An 18,067-nucleotide genomic window follows, 5' to 3' on the forward strand; every position below is an offset into this window, starting at 1 on the left:
TGCCCAAGTTTGTAAGAGCCCTGCTCTTCCCATACAACAACTTCCAAAATTCTAGGCCTGCCAGAAACTCTCGAGATGCCACCGTTATTAAATAACTCCGCCGTGCCTTCGGATACACAAGAGAGCAGCTCATTCTCTGCCTCTCCAGGCGCTTCATTGGCCCTGCCGACGAAAGCTCGAAGAGACGAATTCCCGCATATTCGAATGAGGGATACCACAGCCGTCAAGATCCCCAGCGGGCATACAGCGAAGATCAAGTTGTCGAGAAGGCTGGTGGATTCGGCCAGGAATTGTTTTGTTAGCCGCTCGCCAAAGAGGGCGACGAGGGGTGCCTTGGAGGGTAACCCAGCGTCAGCGAAAATAGTAGCAAAACGATGCGGAGGAAGAACTGAGCAAATACCAAGTCAGCAGCGAAATTATTCGCGAAATCTTCCCAGCCTTCCGCTCGAACACTCGTTACCCCAAATAGCATGAGGAGCATGATATAGTGCCAGGCCATGATCGGGATTGTTTCTGGCTAGTCCTCCCAGCGGACTAGATATGAGCAAAGTTTACAATGGACCATCAACCTCATCGCCACGAGGAAATATGGAGCGGCTAGATCTTTTATTATATATCGAACCGGGCTGGGGCTACGGATCAGCCTTGGGAGCTGGGAGGCGCCTTGCCGCAGTCTCATTGCATCGAGGATAATATGATCCATTTCCTTAAGAGACTACCCGCAACTCGACTGCGGCAACAGACGTGTTGTAACCAATAATTATTCATAGACTCATCAAGATGGGGCCCAGATCAAAAGCCCAGAAACGTAAGTTCGTGGGGGAGAGTCAAGATCTACGAGGGGAGGCCGCCACGTTTGTCGGCGCTTAAGTGCAGCAGCGAATCTTAATATAGAACGATCAAACGGCGCCAAATGAAACAGAATCAGGATCCAATGCGACGGCATCGCGGCAAGGTCCTTAAGGTCCATACAGATATTTTTCGCATTAGTTAGTTTCTTTTCCTAATAATATTATTGACCAAAAACGCCTTTTTGCATGTAGATACCCTAGAGAGCCAAGTTAAAAACCTGATAACAGAAAGACCCGTAACATATACCCTGAAGTAGACACAATTAACTCTTAGGGGCATCATTCACTATGGGCCGGCCCTTCATGCACAAAATTAGAAGAAAACGAAAACCCGATCACCAACGCCACCCCATGGGACAAACGAGAGAAGTAAAAGATTGGAGGAACGCAATCTGCTTTCCGATTCCAGTGAAGACACAGCAAGCCAGGCCATGCATCAAGAGAACGCTGGATTAGAAGATGCTATTAACAATGTTGGAACCGATCGTAGCACCAGCACCGAAGATAGCTGCAAAAAAAGCAGTTAGTTTCTCAATATATTGGATGGCCGGGATAATAATTTGGTGACGTACCAGCATTACCCATCTTCTTGCCAAACTTCTTTCCATGCTCCTCAAACTTGCCGTGTTTGCCAGGCTCTCCAGAGCCACTCTGGCTGACATCGAGCGGCATGTTCCCGTAGTTAGAAGGCTGCGGCAGAGCCTTTTCATCCAAAACATTGACATAGCTGCGAGGGAAGATACCCTCGAGGTTTGTACGCTCGTTCCGACCACGCCACCCTACATTTCATTAGTACCCGGCCCCGTCGTTGTTTCTAGGAGGGTAAACATACAATCAGCATTCATATGCTCTAGAACCTGAACCCGATCATTTGGCTGTAAAGCCAAGTCTCCCGCATCCGTCGGGGTGTACGCGTAGAGAGCCGAGGCGACGGAAAGCACAGTTGGTGCCTGCGGGTAAGCAGGAGGTGGGCTCGAGTAATATTGCTGAGGCGGGGGCGTGTTCACTGGATCTTGGTGCTTCTCATTCAACGAAGTGTTCCCAAACTGAGCAGTAGGAGGTGAGTATGGAGCGGGCGATGGCGTAACCTGAACAGGAGCGGGTGGGGGAATGACTTGGGCAGCAGCAGGTGGTAGCTGCACCGGGGATGGCTCTGAGTGTACAGGCAGTTGACGTGCGCTCTCACTCGAGTTGGGTAGCTGTGACAGGATGGACGAAAGTTGCTGAGGGGTAATGACGGAGGCATCTGCTAGAAACTCCAGTTCCTAGAGGGCGAAGTATATTAGCATACATAATGAAGCGTCTTGCAATCATTACACCAATCAAGGGTGAAGTCCATACCGAGCGGACATTACGGAGCGACCGGCTGGTCAAGGCGGATTGGAACATCTCTTGGGATGCCATGGCAGGCGAAACAGACTGGGTCGGAAAACCGACTGTGGTAAATTCAAGCAAACGTATTTGGTCCGTTAAAGATGACGGGCGTAGAAACGAGGTCTCCGAGCGACAGGTTTATTGGAAAGTCGTTGATCAGCAATAAGATGGATGGGTGTTGATGGATGGATGAATGGGGCCGAGCAGGGACGACACAATCGTTGGTTCCTGAGGCTGCCCAGATTGCTGCTAGGCTGAACAATTCCCATTGGTGGGAATGGTGGATTCGGTCGGGATTGTTTCCTGAGGCACTTCAACTTATGAAATGAATATGAGACACTGCGGGCTTCGGGTGCTGGTAAGCCACAGCCGGCCATGTTCACTCAATCACCTCTATTGGCATGGCTGCTTACAGCCCTGTGAACCAGTGGTGAATGTTTTCTTCAAGAAAAGCCCGCTATGCTGTCTACGATAAGACACACGATAAGGTATCCGCCGGAGTTGCGTCCGCGCAGTTATACGGAGTATCTATACCTGTCATTGGCGGCAGCAGAAGCTACGCTAGAGTTTTATTCCGATTGAATATTCGCCTTTTCGCCTTCGCTCGTCCAGTACCATGGACATTCGTACGATATGTTCCTCTGTTCATGGATGACAGGGCCAACATTTGCCTCTGAAGCCGCCCTTAAAGTGACTCAAGGCCCAATGATGTCAACGACACTAATCTATATCGGGTTAGCGTATTCCGCCCCAATTGGGACTCCGCCATCAAAGGCTCGAGAAACTTCCAATCTGTGTCATCCGTATAAATATGGTGGGCCACCGTGAGGCTTGAACATTCCTCTTTCAAACCTCACGCGATCGCAATCCTCTAACCGCCAACCTCCCGCACACCCCTGATAGACCTCTATAGACGAATACACCAAATCACTCTTTCTTCCCGATATTTTATTACAGCAATCATGAGCGAAGGCTGGGACTCCGTCACTCGTATTGGCACCAAGCACAAGGGTGGCCCCGCTCCCCGCGAGACCGTCGTCAAGGGCAAGAGCGCTCTGAACGCCGCCCAGCGCCAGGGCCTCGTTATTGGAACTGAAAAGAAATATGCTTCTGGAAACACAGTAAGTCATATTCGACTGCAGAAACATAATTTAGTTTGTCCGCCACATACTAATCATCTTTAGGCCGGTCGCTCTGGTGCGCCCGAAGGCCAACATCTCACCAAGGTCGACCGCAGTGACGACATCGTTAAGCCCAAGACCGTCGGGCTGCAAGTTGCAGACGCCATCAAGAAGCGTCGAACTGATGAGGGGTACAAGATGACACAGAAGGAGCTCGCCACCAAGTGCAACACCACAGTTACCGTCATCCAGGATTTCGAGAGGGGATCAGCTGCTCCCGACCAGAAGGTGCTTAGCGCTATGGAGCGCGTACTCAACGTCAAACTGAGAGGCAGTGACATCGGAAAGGAGAAGTTCCCTAAGAAAAAGTAAAGAGACCGGGGGTGAGCCCGCGACTTTTTCTTTGGGGAAGGGGGGGACATCGTTGATGTTTTTTTTTCTTTGGCCTTCATGTCCCAGGCTGTTTCTCGGTCGTTATTTTATGCCCTCCATTGAATGATATGACATGTTTTATTCGGTGACTTGATCTGCGTTTCATAAGCGTCAACTTGGTGTTGAACTGGTTAAGACATGGATATTTTCGGCGATTTAGAGGACTAAAATTCCATCTTCTCATGCCATCTACAACTTAGGAAATTTTGGTGAAGTATAAGGTTCTTTTATTAGGACACGAAAATGATACCAACTCCGTCTTATCATGATATAGAGGAAATGTAGCTCACCACATCAATCACTCAGGTCTTCCTTGAACCCACCACGCGTAGCTGTCTCTTTTCTGTGCTTTTGTTGTAAACAAATTTATGCCATCACTTCATGACACATTCAAGAGATGCAATAAACTGGAAAAGGAAATTCTACAGTCGTTTCAAACATCATGCACTTCACCGCCTCAACTGCTCCCTCTCAACCTCATACATAAAGTCAAAGTAAGGCTTATCGAAATGGTGAACACGAACGTAACCGTCCTCACCACCAGAAGCATAGGCCGTGCCGGCGGGGTGGACGTCGATGGTGTTGAGAGGACCGAAGTGACCCTTGACACGGCCAATCTCGTCCTCGAAGACCTTGTGGTAGAAACGGGCCTCGAATTTACCCTGGCGGGCGGAGGTTGTAGTGACATCCATAGCGGCCTGGCCACCTCCCAGAATAACGTAGTCCTTCTTAGCTGTGATGGAGGCGCTGTTCAGTGGGGTATCGGAGACGTAGGTTTTCATGATCGCGAGGTTACGGGAAGACATAAGCTGGATTGGATTAGTTATATTTTCTCAACGCAGGTTCAAGCTGCCTACCTTGGCGGACTTGTCTTTAGAGGCGGTGAGGAAGTGGCTGCGGTCGGGAGAGAATTGAATGTCGTTGATCTGCTGGTCGAACTCGTGTGCCTGGACGCTTTCCAGCTGTTCACCGGTCTATAACAAAAACCTTAGCATACCCTGTCTCTCTCCTCATTGGATCCAGGAGTATTATATCGCACCTTTCCGTCATACTGGCTAACGCTTCCGTCTTCGTGACCAGCGATAATGTACTTGCCCAGATAACTCCATCCGGCGACTGTGGCCTTGCTCTCGTTGCAGGTGATTTTCAGGCTTGGCTCCTCAGCCTGGTTCGTGAAGTCGCCATCGTAGTTGACATCGAGAACGACAATTGTACCCAAGAAACCCATACGCTTCTCCGTCACGGCCAATAGTTTGCTTCCATCCGGACTGAATTCGACCCGCTTAACCGCCGTAGGGAATTCCCATGTCTTAACGTTCTCGCCAGTCTTTACGTTCCATAGTCGCACAGTGTTGTCTGCAGAGCCGGTAGCGAGGAGAATGGTGTTGGGGCTGACATCGACAGTCCAGATAGCACCCAAATGTCCGGCATAGGTACCAAGTCGTTCACCGTTGGCGGACCACCAAGCGCACACAATCTTATCTTTGGCTACCGAGAAAAGGAGGTCACCGTCGCGGTTGAATTTGATCTGGTTAAGGGACCGTTCCTGCAAGATTACTCCAGATTAGCGACTGGCTTAGGCAGTTTGGGCCAGCGAGAGGACTTGAGCAGGCTCTTCCGAGACTGAGGGAAACGCACATGGCCCGCAAGCAAAATCGGTCTCATTTTGAGCAGCCAATATGTGATCTAGCTGAGGTCGCAAAGGGGGGTAATAACTTGGAACACAGATAAATGTTATCTGTGACACCGACTGCGTGTTGAGGCTGATTGTCTGGCGGGGTTGATTGCGGCGGCCTTTCTTTAACTTCACCCGGCAAGATCACGAATTTCATCGCACAGTCCGCGGGTCCAGCGCCAAGACTTCCCCATTGGGCGTTCTATATGACCCAGATCATACCGGAGACTTAGATGTTCCGGTATGAAAGTAACAGATCATGTGATTACACCAGCCCTATAATCGTTTTCACAAGCAGAATAGCGTGATCGACAGGCTGCTGACATCAGCCACTCTGCGCTCTGGGCCAATAGAAAGCCAGGTATCTCGGAGCCGTTCATCACTCGGAGCAAAGGGAAAATCATCATGAGGACGACCCTGTATACAATCGAAAAGACATCGGATTATTGAGAGGAGGGTGCTGCTGTCGTGTTATTGTTCTTTGCTGTCATTTCTGCTATACAATTGTATAATCTCGAACGCGTTATTCATTGCTATTTCAAATCGACTCCGCTGGGTCGACCATTTCCCTATCTGCATGCCCAGTTCTCCGGCGCGACGCACCCGAAAGGAGTAAATTGATGCCATATCCCCCCGCCCATTCGGCGACCCTACCCCGCTGTGCTGCTCGCGCAAACAGCTTCGGTCTCCCTCCGTGGGTACAGCGTCGATATTTCTCCTCACGCCCATCTCCCTTCCCCAACCCCTCCTTCTTTCCATCCTCTCAACAGTGCTTTGGTCGACCGGGACTCTCTACCAAGACTCGTCGGATACCGTTCCTTGCCCGACGCTCCTCGGGAAACCTCAAAAACTTTCCCGTTTTATTGTGCCAGGCCCGGCCATTTTCGAGCACCGACGTTGCGATGGCAGCCGAAAAGATCGATGGCACGCAGATCGCGAAGGATATCCGCGCGGGTTTGAAGGATGAAATTCAGAAAATCCAGGGGATTAACCCAAGATTCAAGCCTAGTCTGGTGATCTTTCAAGGTATGTAGGCTGTCTCAAAACTGCAAACATACTGGGCCAGTACTGACATTGAACTATGAAGTGGGGGACAGGTCCGATTCGAGTGAGTCCGGTTACAGTGACATTCAATGCCGGAGGGTACTAATATATCATACGTCCAGGTACTTATGTGCGCATGAAGTTGAGGGCTGCTGAAGAAGTATGTTTCAATTCTTGTCCGCGGTCCCTCTATAAGTGATGTGCATCAGCTAATTGTCTTCGTCTGTCTAGGCAAACATCCTCTGCAAGATTGTCAATTTTCCCGAGTCTATTACACAGGCAGAAATTCTTCAGGAGATCAGCCAAGCCAACAACGACCCATCAGTACATGGCATTCTTGTCCAATTACCGCTGCCTCAGCACCTTTCTGAGCACGCAGTCACCTCCGCTGTGGCTGACGAAAAGGATGTCGATGGATTCGGAGCGATCAACATTGGCGAACTCGCCAAACGAGGCGGTCACCCCCTCTTCGTTCCCTGCACGCCCAAGGCCGTGATGGTTCTTCTCAAGGCTAGCGGTGTCGACCCAGCAGGCAAGGAGGCGGTTGTCCTCGGCCGAAGTGACATTGTTGGGAGCCCTGTCAGTTACCTCCTCAAGAACGCTGACGCAACTGTCACTGTTTGCCATTCGAAAACCCCCGACATCGCTGGCACTCTGAAGAATGCGGATATTCTTGTCGCGGCCATTGGAAAGACCGAATTTGTCAAGGGCGAATGGTTGAAGCCAGGCGTTGTTGTTATTGACGTTGGTATTAACTACAAGCCTGATTCTACTAAAAAGTCAGGCCAGCGTCTGGTCGGAGACGTCGACTTTGAGTCTGCCTCTCAAGTGGCTTCAAAGATCACACCAGTTCCCGGTGGCGTTGGTCCTATGACAGTGGCTATGCTGCTGGAAAACGTCGTCTCATCGGCCAAAGCGTACTTTGAGAAACAGAAGGAGAGACATATTACCCCGCTCCCGATCAAATTGGCTACCCCGGTACCGTCAGACATTGCCATCTCCCGCTCACAATACCCCAAAGCTATTACACAAGTTGCGTCTGAGATTGGCATTGCACCCCACGAACTCGAGCCGTACGGTCATACAAAGGGCAAGGTGAACCTTGGAGTTCTCAACAGGCTGAGTCACCGCCGCAATGGCCGATATGTTCTGGTCTGTGGTATCACTCCTACCCCGCTTGGTGAGGGCAAGTCTACAACTACATTGGGTCTGAGCCAAGCATTAGGCGCACATCTGAACCGCGTCGCCTTTGCCAACGTCCGTCAGCCCAGTCAGGGCCCCACGTTTGGTATCAAGGGTGGAGCCGCCGGTGGAGGATACAGTCAGGTTATTCCTATGGACGAGTTTAACCTGCACTTGACAGGTGATATCCACGCAATCACCGCTGCAAACAATTTGCTTGCCGCTGCCATCGAGACCCGCATGTTCCATGAGGCTACCCAGAAGGATGCTGCTCTTTACAGGCGCCTTGTCCCCGAGAAGAAGGGCCAGCGCGAGTTTAAGCCTGTCATGTTCAAACGACTGAAGAAGCTGGGAATCACCAAGACTGATCCCAACGAACTTACGGAGGATGAGATTAACCGATTCGCCCGTCTTGACATTGACCCCTCAACCATCACCTGGCGCCGTGTTTTGGATGTCAACGACCGACACCTTCGAGGAATTACCGTTGGCCAGGCGCCAACAGAGAAGGGACTTACGCGCGAAACTGGATTTGACATCTCTGTCGCCAGTGAGTGTATGGCCATCCTTGCCTTAAGCAGTGATCTTGAGGATATGCGGGAGAGACTTGGCCGTATGGTTGTTGCTACCTCAAAGCGGGGAGAGCCGGTCACTTGCGACGATATCGGTGCAGGAGGTGCGCTGGCAGCACTGATGAAGGACGCGATCAAGCCCAACCTGATGCAGAGTTTGGAAGGTACGCCTGTTCTGGTCCACGCCGGCCCCTTCGCCAACATCAGTATCGGGGCCAGTTCAGTGCTGGCGGATCGGGTAGCGCTCAAGCTCGCCGGTACTGAACCCGAGGAGGACCACGAGGCGAATACTGGTTTCGTCGTTACGGAGGCTGGTTTCGATTTTACCATGGGAGGAGAGCGCTTCTTCAACATCAAGTGCCGATCCTCCGGTCTCTCCCCGGACACTGTTGTTATTGTTGCGACCGTACGTGCCTTGAAAGTTCATGGCGGCGGTCCTGAGATTAGCCCGGGAGCTGCGCTTCACGAGGTTTACCGCACAGAAAACACTGAAATTCTCCGCAAGGGATGTGTTAACCTGAAGAAACACATTGAGAACGCCCGGCAATATGGGGTCCCAGTCGTCGTGGCCATCAACCGCTTCGAGACGGACACAGAGGCCGAGATCGCAATTATCCGCGAAGAAGCCATTTCGGCTGGAGCCGAGGACGCCGTCTCCGCCAACCACTGGGCCGAGGGCGGAGCTGGTGCCGTCGACCTAGCCAAGGCTGTCATCATTGCCAGCTCCAAACCCAAGGACTTTAAGCTTCTGTACGACCTGGAGGGCAGCATCCAGGAGCGCATCGAGCGCATCGGTAAGGCCATGTACGGTGCGGACAAGGTCGAGTTCAGCGAGCTGGCGCAGAAGAAGGTCGACACGTACACCGCACAAGGCTTCTCTAACCTCCCGATATGTATCGCCAAAACCCAGTACTCCCTGAGTCACGATCCGGCGCTCAAGGGAGCTCCGACTGGATTTACTGTCCCCATCCGTGACGTGCGGTTGGCCGTGGGCGGTGGATATCTGTAAGGCACTCCCCCGTACTTCGGCTATATAGCTAGCTTTTTAGAGTTTGACTAACCGATGCTTCTTCACTAGGTATGCGCTTGCGGCGGACATTCAGACGATCCCCGGGTTGCCGACAGCTCCTGGATACTTGAATGTGGATATTGACCCCGAGACCGGGGAGATCGATGGACTCTTCTAGAGCTCCTCCATTGATACACTTTTTTCGACATTACGTATAAGTAGATGTCTTTTTTTTTTTTCTTTTTCCTTGTTAAATTTACGATTAGCATGGTAGCATTGGGAGGGTTCATTTCAACTTGTCGAGCCCAGTGGATAGTATGGAGAATCAGGGCTATACAACTTCAACAACAGGATATAGGGATTATACATAAAATATACAGAGAATATTAATTATTATTCAGCCTACAGTGAATAACTTACCGTGGATAGCCGTCGCGCCGGAAGAGTGTACCAACTCCGTGGTAGGACAGGAAACCGGCTGGGGCTAATGCGACGCAACATCCGAAGATCGCAGCTTCGGCGTTGTGGCCGGCGGGAAATCTCCAGGGAGCGCGGGAAAACGTTCACTGCCCAGCAGCCAACGGAGATATTCTCTGGCGCTGATTTGAAATGTGCGCCGCTCGCAGCAGGTCAGCAGCAGTAAAATGACAGTTTGTCGTCGCTGAAGACACCCTGTGGACGGAGAAATGTCGTCTCCCAAGCCGCCAGCTGCACTCCGCAGTTCGCAGGAACCTCACCCAGTGTCTGGAGTATGGAAAGTCGCCTGACCAACGTCACCAGCTTCATATACCGCCGCTCGTAGTCGTCGATTTGTTTCGCCTCTCTGTAACCTGGATATCGCTGTTCCAAAGCGCTCATATCGTGTAGCCCCTCCATTCCCATTATTGATTGTGTTATTCAAGACGGCCGGCTTCGGCGCGCACGGTGGGCGGAAAAGGAAGAGCTCCATCACGGCCTCGTGGGGATAAGAAAGAGTCTCCTCGTCTCTTCAACAACAGCTCGCTGATTCCGCAACCCTCCTCCTCCTCCTCTGGCTGCTAATCATTTAATCATTTTCCGGCCAGCTCCGTTCTGCTCCGCGATACTTCAGCCTGTTCCGCCAGACCGCTGCCACTGTCCCTCTGCGACTCCACCGTCTCTCCTTCCACCCGAGCCTCCTGCCTCAGTTCCCTCGGGTACGTTGAATCGCCTTCTCCAAGGTTCACAGTGAAGGCCTCTACTTACCGATTGTCGAATCCGCTTCCAGCAGACCACGGGCAATCATCCGCCCCTCCTCCACATCCTAGGATCGTTTATCCAGTTGCATTGATTGCGAAATAAGCCCAATCCCATTATTCCATCATGTCGTCGGTTCGGTTCACTTCCGCATTGGCTCGCCGCTCCCTCAACTCCCCTCTCTCCTGCGCTGCCCCTCCTTGTTCCTCCGCTCTTCGCTCATTCTCCTCTGCCTCTTATTCTGCCCGTTCTTCTTATTCTTCCTCTTCTTCTGCTTCCCCCTCTACCGCTCGCGCTCTCGCCTCATCTTCTGCCCGTATCGCCCGCCCCGCAGCTACTCGTGCTCTGTACCGCATCCAATCCCGCACCATGGCGACTGAAGGACCCAAGATCAAGGTTAAGAACCCCGTCGTGGAGTTGGACGGTGATGAGGTAGGTTTTTTCCAGGCGTGGTTAAACGCGAAATTGAAATAAACTTCCCATTTTGCGCGTTGGGGTCCAGACTGCATGGTCTGGCCGTGCGCTGTGCGACTGCAACTTATATCTTGGTTGTCTTGATCCTCGGAGCCGCATTTTCGTGCTGACCCTCCGTAAACGCGGGGGAAAACGGCGATAATTGCCCTACTTCCCTGCTGGACCGACGTCAATCCTCCGAGGGTCAAGACTCTGCAGCCAACAAGCGTGCTTCATCCTATTCACTATGTCACATGTCACTGACCTCCCCGTCCCTAGATGACCCGTATTATCTGGAAGGAAATCAGAGAGAAGGTGAGTCTTCGGTTATTGATCTCTGCTGCGTCATGTCTTGATGTGGCACCCGTTCTTCGCCGGGTTCATTGGCTAACAGTTGCTTGCTGCTGTAGTTGATCTTGCCGTAAGTTGTGAACATACTCCTCGGCTTTTTTGTACCTTGGCTTAGACAAGCTAGCTTCCTTGATGTCGATCTCAAGTACTACGACCTGGTATGCATTCTTATGGCTCCTGCTGCATGTCTCCACCGAACTCAACTGACCTTTTTCCTGTAGGGTCTCGAGTACCGTGACCAGACCGATGACAAGGTCACCGTCGAGTCCGCTGAGGCCATCAAGAAGTATGGTGTCGGTGTCAAGTGCGCCACCATCACTCCTGATGAGGCCCGTGTCGAGGAGTTCAAGCTGAAAAAGAGTAAGCATTGAATGCCAACAGTGCGGGCAAACTGGCTAACATATCTTTTATAGTGTGGCTCTCTCCCAACGGCACTATCCGTAACATCCTGTACGTCCCCCGCCGTCACCTCTTATTATCAATTGTTGTCGCAAAGCGCTAATACTTTTTTTTTTAAAGCGGTGGTACCGTCTTCCGTGAGCCCATCGTCATTGATCGCATCCCCCGTCTCGTCCCTGGCTGGACCAAGCCTATCATCATCGGCCGTCACGCCTTCGGTGACCAGTACCGTGCCACTGACCGTGTGATCCCCGGACCCGGCAAGCTTGAGCTTGTCTACACCCCCGAGGGTGGCCAGCCCGAGTCCGTCAAGGTCTACGACTTCCAGGGCGGCGGTATTGCCCAGACTCAGTACAACACCGACGAGTCGATCAGTGGCTTCGCCCACGCCAGTTTCAAGCTCGCTCTTGCCAAGAACCTCCCTCTGTACATGAGCACCAAGAACACCATCCTGAAGAAGTACGATGGCCGCTTCAAGGATATCTTCCAGGAGATCTTCGACACCACCTACAAGAAGGAATTCGATGCTAAGGGTATCTGGTATGAGCACCGTCTCATTGATGACATGGTCGCCCAGATGATCAAGAGCGAGGGTGGCTTCGTCATGGCTCTTAAGAGTAAGTTGGACTTGAAATAACAGGTATTGAAGTCCACTGTTAACATCTTCACCAGACTACGACGGTGACGTCCAGTCCGACATTGTTGCCCAGGGCTTCGGCTCCCTCGGTCTGATGACCTCGACTCTCATTACTCCTGACGGCGAGACCTTCGAGTCTGAGGCCGCCCACGGCACCGTCACCCGTCACTACCGCGAGCACCAGAAGGGCCGCGAGACCTCTACCAACCCCATTGCTTCCATCTTCGCCTGGACCCGTGGTCTTGTTCAGCGTGGTACCCTCGATGAGACTCCTGAAGTCGTTAAGTTCGCCGAGGAGCTCGAGCGCGCCTGTATCGACGTTGTCAACGAGGAGGGCATCATGACCAAGGATCTTGCTCTTGCTTGCGGCCGCAAGGAGCGTGAGGCGTGGGTCACTACCCGCGAGTACATGGCTGCTGTCGAGCGCAGACTCCGTTCCAACCTGAAGTCCCGCCTGTAAATATACCATGATCTAGCGTTTTGTATATGATTTTCCTTATACGTTTCAACCATTACGATACCTGCTCTAGCATACAACAATTGTTTGCTGGATCCTAACTAGATCTTGGGTGGCTTCATACGGGGTCCAACAACTGGGACTGTACATTCCGGACTCGTGGGGATGAAGAAAGAAAAGTTCGTTCTTACATGGGAAGCGAACATGCGGAGTACGGTAGAATCTTTTTTGGTTATGTTTCATTCTTACTGGGGACCTGGAAGCGCAGGTTATCCTTACCTCGGTAGCTCTTGGTATGACGGTCGCTTGCTGGACTTGCCACTACGAATATACAGCTTAGCTTAGCTTTAGTTAGATAGAAATGATTCGTTGCTTTGGTATTTTCTTAATTTTCTATGTTCTCGCTTGTAGGCAGATCTTCAGCGCGGGCTTTTCTCGGTGGGAGATTTTACCTTTTACTGTATCCGGCGAGTCATAGTTACATGAAGGCTGCCACTATACAACATTCCAAGGTTACATGTCTCCGACCCGTGGATCGGATCCCCCATCCGCGAAGTATCAGGGTCCAATTCTCCTTGGGAGGGTCCCGATTCTGCAGTGACATTGCGGTGATCTGGTTGGCCGCCACCACTAGTCCTTGACGCAATGGGACGTTTAGGGGCATTGTCCACGGTGTGCCACCAACGGGCTGTGTCAACCATGCCACCCTGACGGTAGGCCTTCATCCCTCTCACACATGGCTCGCTTTACAACTGTAGTCGTAGCCTGGCACTCGCACCATCTTGCGCGCCGACCGCGCTGTCGAAATGTAGGATGTACGTCCTTCCTGTCTCGATAGTATTCATCTCGGTGGCCACCATAGTAGTGGCCCTGAGGCTTTTCACACGCATTCGCCTGCTTAATTCTCCGGGCTGGGACGATTGGTGCTTGCTGTTTGCCATGGTGTGTGTGCCTTTATATCCCCGTTCATCTCGGAGTTTTGGGGTGGATAGTGGTGGATTGGTTGGACTAATTGATTATAGATAACGGACTATGCATTCTTCGGCGTTTTGATAGCTGGTGCGAGCTTCCGGGTTTAATTTTTTTGGGCGTACAGAGTGCTGACATGGTTTAGAGCATGCATATGGTCTGGAGACGCCGGAGGAGATGCTCTCACGCAACACATATAAGAATCAACTCAAGGTGAGCATTGCAGTCTTCGAGTGCGACGAGTACATTTATGTACTTATAATGACGCTCGAATAGATGCTATGGGTCTCTGTTCCCTTGTACAACCTGACACTCCAGCTCACAAAGATCTCGATGATCCTTCTATACATGCGCCTTTTCCCGACAAAAGTCTACCGCGTGGTATTAATAACCGTACTGGTAGTGTTTATTGTTCTTACGCTATACATGGTAATTGGCATGTTTCTCGTATGCGTGCCGGTCCATGTTTTTTGGAGCACCGACCCCGACCAGTGGTGCGGCACGCGCACGGCAGTATGGCTTGTTAATGCTGGCCTCCAAATTACGGGCGATTTTATCATCGTCATCCTACCTATGCCCTTGCTGGTCAAGTTGCGGATCCCTCTTAGACAGAAGATCTGCCTGGTGTTTATATTTGCCCTTGGTTTATTGTATGTTGCCATTTGCCCCAGATGCCGTTGCATACCTAAAGGTTTGGGACGATGCTAACATATTTGCTCTGTAGTGTTTGTGCTACGAGCATAGCCCGTTTATACTCCCTGATAAGGCTTATAAAATCTAATGGAAACAATTACAGCCGTATAGTTTGCCCTTCCCAATATCTTCTTCGAATAGTACAACTAACATGGTGGTGGTACCAGGCCACAATGGCCTCGTTGCAATATGGTCATTCGTTGAAGCTAATGTCGCCATCGTCTGCGCCAGTCTGCCGACATTCAGACAACTCATCCTACACGTCTTCCCCCGCATCCTACCCTCAACTGCTCGCAAGGATTACAGCCGCCGTTCGGAGAAAACATTACGAGACCCAGGGTGGACGTGGGGTCCTTTCACGGGACCGGGTGGTTACTCTACCAATGTATCTGTAAGTGCGGACCAGGACTCGGCTTCACACTGTGAGGATGGCATCCAGGTTGTGAGGGAGTTACGGTGGGAGACGGGTTCGATTGCTAGTGGAAACGAGAATGCAGAGCCGGGGAATAACGCTGAAAGGGGAGGGCCTATTCGCATTCCAACTCCCACTCTCCAATTTGAATAGATGATATATAGAGATATAATAAATTCGAATGTGATATACGATACACTGCATCTAGCCATGGCATGGCGTGCTGGGGTCGGACTTACCAATGACACCTGGGGCAACAACTTCCTCGACTACACGGTAAGGAGCACCGAGCTAAGGTACCAGGTAGGTAGGCTGGGCTGGACACTGGGGTGCACTTTCCCTAATGAGAAATGGGTATGGCTCTGCAACAACAATCAGCTACTTGGACACTCCCTCTGCTCCCTCCTTCATCCTCCTTATTGTCAGCATCATTTCAGTCAAATCATCACTTCAATTGTTTTATATCACATTCTTTTATCGTTCCAGTTCATTTAGCCCCATGTGGCAGCCATTTCCCAAGTTCTACATCGTTCGACCAGACGCCAAACAAGTACCCTTGATTCCTCTCGACGAACTGCCCTCGTGGCTCCAGATCGGGTTTCTCGACTGGAATGACCCAAACCTGTACATGTTTATGATACCATCCACCACAAGCGTTGTACCCCGTGAAGGGGAGTACGATGTCATCTGCCAATATTGTCTAAACAGCGTCGACAACACGCTTCACCGAAGTGCGTCAGAGTCCGGCAACGACGCCGCATCTTCTATCTGTGCAACCCACAATCGTCAGAAGGCAACCAAATCTCCCAGTGCTGTCGATATTGCGGCCCTGGTCCCGCAGACAGTCGACAACCATAAGAGACTTCCCGGCCTTTCTTATATACCTGGATCCGACAAATTTGTCCCCATCCCTACGTCGTATCCTGGCCCTCTTCTGCAGCAACCACCTTTCGATTCAGCTCTTCAACGTCCTATTATTGGGATGTGTCTTTTAAGGGTTGCGGAGTTTATGTGGGGTCTTGTGCCAACCATGTCTTCGCAGCCGCCTTTGACGAACGGTGTACCTACAGAGGAGGAACATGAGGATGAACACGAGGTGGCGGTGGAGGAGGAGTCGGAGGAGGAGGAGGAGGATGGGGAAGGGAACACACTGTTTCCACCCCCGAACACCCATGTATTAGGGACTTCCCGGCCGGATCCGGCGGGGTTGGAGACGGACGAGCTTGACAGTGCATTGGAAAATGTGCGTAGACAAAGGGAACTATACTGGCAAAGCGACTCATCAGAATTTGAGCGCCGCGAGCCTGATGAAGACGATCAGCAGTCTCAGCAAAGTCACCAAAGCCAACAAGCCTTGCCAGGGTCTCAAGGGCCTCAAGGACCAGCTGGACCAGCTGGACCACCGGGGCCGCCTGGGCCGCCTGGGCCCCGTGGTCCCAGAGGTATACCATGTCCTGCATCTGCCGATGGTCCATCCGTCTCAGTGTCAGAGCAAAGTGATGATGAAATTCCCGGCAGGATGGTAGATGTGGATGGCAATCCCTCGGAACTGGATTTGTGGATGGCTCTGATACCCTTACTGAGCGACTGTGATCCGGCTCATCTGCAAGACACGGTAGCCTCTATGTTAGTCGGCGCGTACCAGAAGGGATTAAAGGATAGAGAAGCTGCTCAGAAGCGAGTTCTCGGGATCCATCACGCAAACGCTCAACTACTGCCTGATCATTCCAGTCCCCCTTTGTCAAACCAGCAAATTCTGGCAAGCACTGAAGGATCATGGGTCACGCGTGGCTCGAGATATGAGGAGGGGGCAGATGTACCCGATGGTCAGAATTTGCAACTCCCATTGGATGAGTCAGATGATGGTGGAAATACTTCTGAGGATTCTCAAAAGCAGCAGGACTCAACAGATGAGGACGAGGATGACTCGCGAACTTCGAACGACGGGGGGGATCCACGAGACCCTAAAGACCCCGAAGACCCAGAAAACCCCCAGGACCCTCCTGACCCTCAGAATTCTTCAAACCACGATGATTCTCAAGAGCCGCATGATCCCCCAACTCAACAGGATGGCGGTCACGGTGAATCAGACCAGAAAGATTCAGAAGGATCCCACAGTGCGCGAGACTCTCATGCTTGTGAAGGCGATTCGGTTTTGAAAGATACACACATTCCTCAACCAGCCAAGACTAGTCAAAGCCAGGGTAATTACCGTCTGACACCACATGTTGCCGCGAGACCTTCTCGAGGAGCAATTCCTCATGGACACGAATCTGGTCGTTTAGCTCCTGCGCCGCGGAGTCGAACAAACTGGGGAACTGAAAGGCGCGGCACTCCGTATTCGACGACTTCGATTCAGAAGAAGGTATCAGGTATCGCTACTGGCGAAGATAAAAATGTGAGCAGTCCCGATATTGGTGGTGCTCTCGCGCCTTCCAATCGAAACAGTCAAAAGACTTCGCAAGGTCGGACACCAAAATCAAAAGCAAATACCCAAAAGGCATCCGTAATCAGTCAGATCAAGCGCAATCCAACACGAGTCCAAGAAAACACCCAATCCGGCCGAGTGTCGCGTCAAGGATATGTAGCGAAATCAGTCCGTTTTGATCTTCCATCAGAGAATGACGAGATAAAGGTTGAGGGGGAGCTGGAAGGGGTCGTTTTGGTGCAAAGTAATTGTAGGGTTCCTGAGAAGGCAAAATTGTAGCTCATTGGGCTAGAATTGATGGAGAGATGGTGTGAGATGTCAAGGACATTATTCTTATATGATGCTACTCGGGATTCTTCTGGGAATTAGTATAGACAGATCGGTTATACTTGAATAGATAGCTCAGTTTCCGTTAACAGAATGGAGAAGGAATATAAAAGGTAGCCCGTGTACTTCCTGCTGATGTAACTGCATGAGTCTGAGCTATAAATTCAACATTGCCAGCAAAACTTGTCCTGCTCGGGGTTGAAGGGGAGGGAGTTAGCCAACGAAGAACATGGTGATCGTAAGAGGGCCGGCTGATGAGAAGGTGTAGCGTCCCGCGCAGGGGAGATCATATATACTCCGATGCAGATTCCCGGCCAGACAAGGCTGCCGGAGTAGGAGTGTCAGCCCGAGAGGATTATTCAAATGGTAGACCTTGTTTTGTCCTATTGGCTCCATCGATGATGATTATACCCGGCTAGGGCACATCCGAATCCGATCGAGATGGCGATCTGATAGGCAAAGCAAC

General features: G+C 51.4%; 7 protein-coding genes across 7 annotated transcripts; 5 read left to right on the forward strand and 2 right to left on the reverse strand.

Moving 5' to 3' along the window:
- Positions 1-923: 923 nt before the first annotated feature.
- ASPSYDRAFT_42550 (uncharacterized protein) lies at positions 924-2,419 on the reverse strand. Its single transcript, XM_040846475.1, has 4 exons — positions 2,193-2,419; positions 1,684-2,116; positions 1,424-1,630; positions 924-1,359 (listed from the first exon to the last, which is right to left on the reverse strand). The coding sequence occupies exons 1-4, from the start codon at positions 2,253-2,255 to the stop codon at positions 1,304-1,306; spliced, it is 759 nt and encodes a 252-aa protein (XP_040704574.1). The 5' UTR covers positions 2,256-2,419; the 3' UTR covers positions 924-1,303.
- A 768-nt stretch (positions 2,420-3,187) lies between these two features.
- mbf1 (multiprotein-bridging factor 1) lies at positions 3,188-3,718 on the forward strand (the record flags this gene model as incomplete). Its single annotated transcript, XM_040841646.1, has 2 exons — positions 3,188-3,346; positions 3,410-3,718. The coding sequence occupies 2 exons, from the start codon at positions 3,188-3,190 to the stop codon at positions 3,716-3,718; spliced, it is 468 nt and encodes a 155-aa protein (XP_040704575.1).
- Positions 3,719-3,776: 58 nt separating this feature from the next.
- tif34 (translation initiation factor eIF3 subunit i) lies at positions 3,777-5,623 on the reverse strand. Its single transcript, XM_040846476.1, has 4 exons — positions 5,417-5,623; positions 4,818-5,324; positions 4,636-4,752; positions 3,777-4,587 (listed from the first exon to the last, which is right to left on the reverse strand). Exons 1-4 carry the CDS (start codon positions 5,441-5,443, stop codon positions 4,228-4,230), a joined length of 1,011 nt encoding a protein of 336 aa, XP_040704576.1. The 5' UTR covers positions 5,444-5,623; the 3' UTR covers positions 3,777-4,227.
- Positions 5,624-6,073: 450 nt separating this feature from the next.
- ASPSYDRAFT_147171 (C-1-tetrahydrofolate synthase) lies at positions 6,074-9,438 on the forward strand (the record flags this gene model as incomplete). The annotated part of the gene is made up of 5 exons (XM_040841688.1): positions 6,074-6,479; positions 6,541-6,561; positions 6,620-6,657; positions 6,729-9,256; positions 9,330-9,438. 5 exons carry the CDS (start codon positions 6,074-6,076, stop codon positions 9,436-9,438), a joined length of 3,102 nt encoding a protein of 1,033 aa, XP_040704577.1.
- Positions 9,439-10,508: 1,070 nt separating this feature from the next.
- On the forward strand, positions 10,509-13,151 carry ASPSYDRAFT_42557 (NADP-dependent isocitrate dehydrogenase). The gene is made up of 8 exons (XM_040846477.1): positions 10,509-10,907; positions 11,208-11,243; positions 11,339-11,349; positions 11,404-11,437; positions 11,501-11,639; positions 11,693-11,729; positions 11,799-12,295; positions 12,351-13,151. The coding sequence occupies exons 1-8, from the start codon at positions 10,602-10,604 to the stop codon at positions 12,773-12,775; spliced, it is 1,485 nt and encodes a 494-aa protein (XP_040704578.1). The 5' UTR covers positions 10,509-10,601; the 3' UTR covers positions 12,776-13,151.
- Positions 13,152-13,524: 373 nt separating this feature from the next.
- ASPSYDRAFT_42559 (uncharacterized protein) lies at positions 13,525-15,079 on the forward strand. The gene is made up of 6 exons (XM_040846478.1): positions 13,525-13,714; positions 13,795-13,831; positions 13,887-13,954; positions 14,018-14,391; positions 14,466-14,539; positions 14,602-15,079. Exons 1-6 carry the CDS (start codon positions 13,586-13,588, stop codon positions 14,997-14,999), a joined length of 1,080 nt encoding a protein of 359 aa, XP_040704579.1. The 5' UTR covers positions 13,525-13,585; the 3' UTR covers positions 15,000-15,079.
- Positions 15,080-15,189: 110 nt separating this feature from the next.
- On the forward strand, positions 15,190-17,553 carry ASPSYDRAFT_87351 (uncharacterized protein; the record flags this gene model as incomplete). Its single annotated transcript, XM_040851824.1, has 1 exon — positions 15,190-17,553. The coding sequence occupies one exon, from the start codon at positions 15,190-15,192 to the stop codon at positions 17,551-17,553; it is 2,364 nt and encodes a 787-aa protein (XP_040704580.1).
- Between the last annotated feature and the right edge of the window lie 514 nt (positions 17,554-18,067).

Source organism: Aspergillus sydowii (assembly GCF_001890705.1).
Source record: "Aspergillus sydowii CBS 593.65 unplaced genomic scaffold ASPSYscaffold_3, whole genome shotgun sequence".
NCBI lineage: Eukaryota > Fungi > Ascomycota > Eurotiomycetes > Eurotiales > Aspergillaceae > Aspergillus > Aspergillus sydowii.